Source organism: Penaeus monodon, chromosome 31, assembly GCF_015228065.2.
Source record: "Penaeus monodon isolate SGIC_2016 chromosome 31, NSTDA_Pmon_1, whole genome shotgun sequence".
NCBI lineage: Eukaryota > Metazoa > Arthropoda > Malacostraca > Decapoda > Penaeidae > Penaeus > Penaeus monodon.
Window position 1 is genome coordinate 30,586,874 of NC_051416.1, and position 1,011 is coordinate 30,587,884.

Here is a 1,011-nt window from a genome sequence, read left to right on the forward strand (position 1 = left end):
ATCTTATGTTCGTACCTCCATTACTAGTCATCATTGTCTTGTCTCCACTAAAATAATTGGTTGCATGAATCCTCTACATCTCTGAAACACTCAAGCTTAAAATCGAATTGAATATGTTTGTTGCACCACCTCTGAGTTAAAGATGCCAGTGTTTGTCAAGAACCACGCCAGCCACCGCTGTTTCATCTTCAGCTGTTACTGTACCCACACCTTCTTCCCTGCAAGACTTATGTGTTTATCTTGCATGTGTTCTTCCACACCCTCAGGTGTTTCTTCTTGTTTATCAGTTTCCATCACTTTGTCTGCAGTAGCACTCTTTGTTTCTGTTTTACCCAGTGAGCTGTCAAAGCTACTTTCATGTTGCAATGGATTTCACATTATGTTATACAATGGAATATCAATAGGCAAACTATCAACACATGTAGGTCAGTGTTTTGTAGATACTATTAAACCTGTATAAGTTTCCCATTTCATTATGTGCATATATCCCAAATATTTTGTGATTTTATTTAGATTCCCATTGTACATTATAGCTAAGTAGAGGAAAGTTACACATATAAGGAACCATCACCATGACCAGTTTCTGGTTTCAGGCATAAAGAGGACATTATTTTTGCTTAACTGTTATTGTGATGCTGTCAACTCATTTTTCATTTTCTTTACAGCCAAAACTGTAGAAGCTGACATAGATAAGGGTGAAGAAAATGATGAAAACCAACAGCCTTCTTGGTGGCAAAAAAAGAAGAAGGGTTTTGATCGGTAAGTCAAAGGAAGTTTCAAAGTATAGAACTTGTTGCCTTTATTAATGTATATATTTTTCCTTTCCTTTTGTTCAATTTATTTTATATTTACGCTTCTTTAAAGATTAAATGTTGGTCAGAAAAAGTTGATTTAGTTGATATGAAACATAAAGCATCCACATAACAAGCATCCCATGTCTATATGGCAGTTCACCTAATTTATTGGCCATTTACTATAATAGTTTGCATTTAGAAGTAGGTGGAATGGTAG

The 1,011-nt window shown here is 35.1% G+C and overlaps 1 protein-coding gene across 1 annotated transcript in view; it reads left to right on the forward strand.

Moving 5' to 3' along the window:
• The window catches only part of LOC119592950 (muscle calcium channel subunit alpha-1-like), a gene marked incomplete at its 5' end in the record, with an annotated part of 130,968 nt that overhangs the window by 33,164 nt on the left and 96,793 nt on the right, over positions 1-1,011 (forward strand). The window contains 1 exon segment of the mRNA XM_037941842.1: positions 666-759. Within this exon segment, the coding sequence (XP_037797770.1) occupies positions 666-759 (94 nt within the window).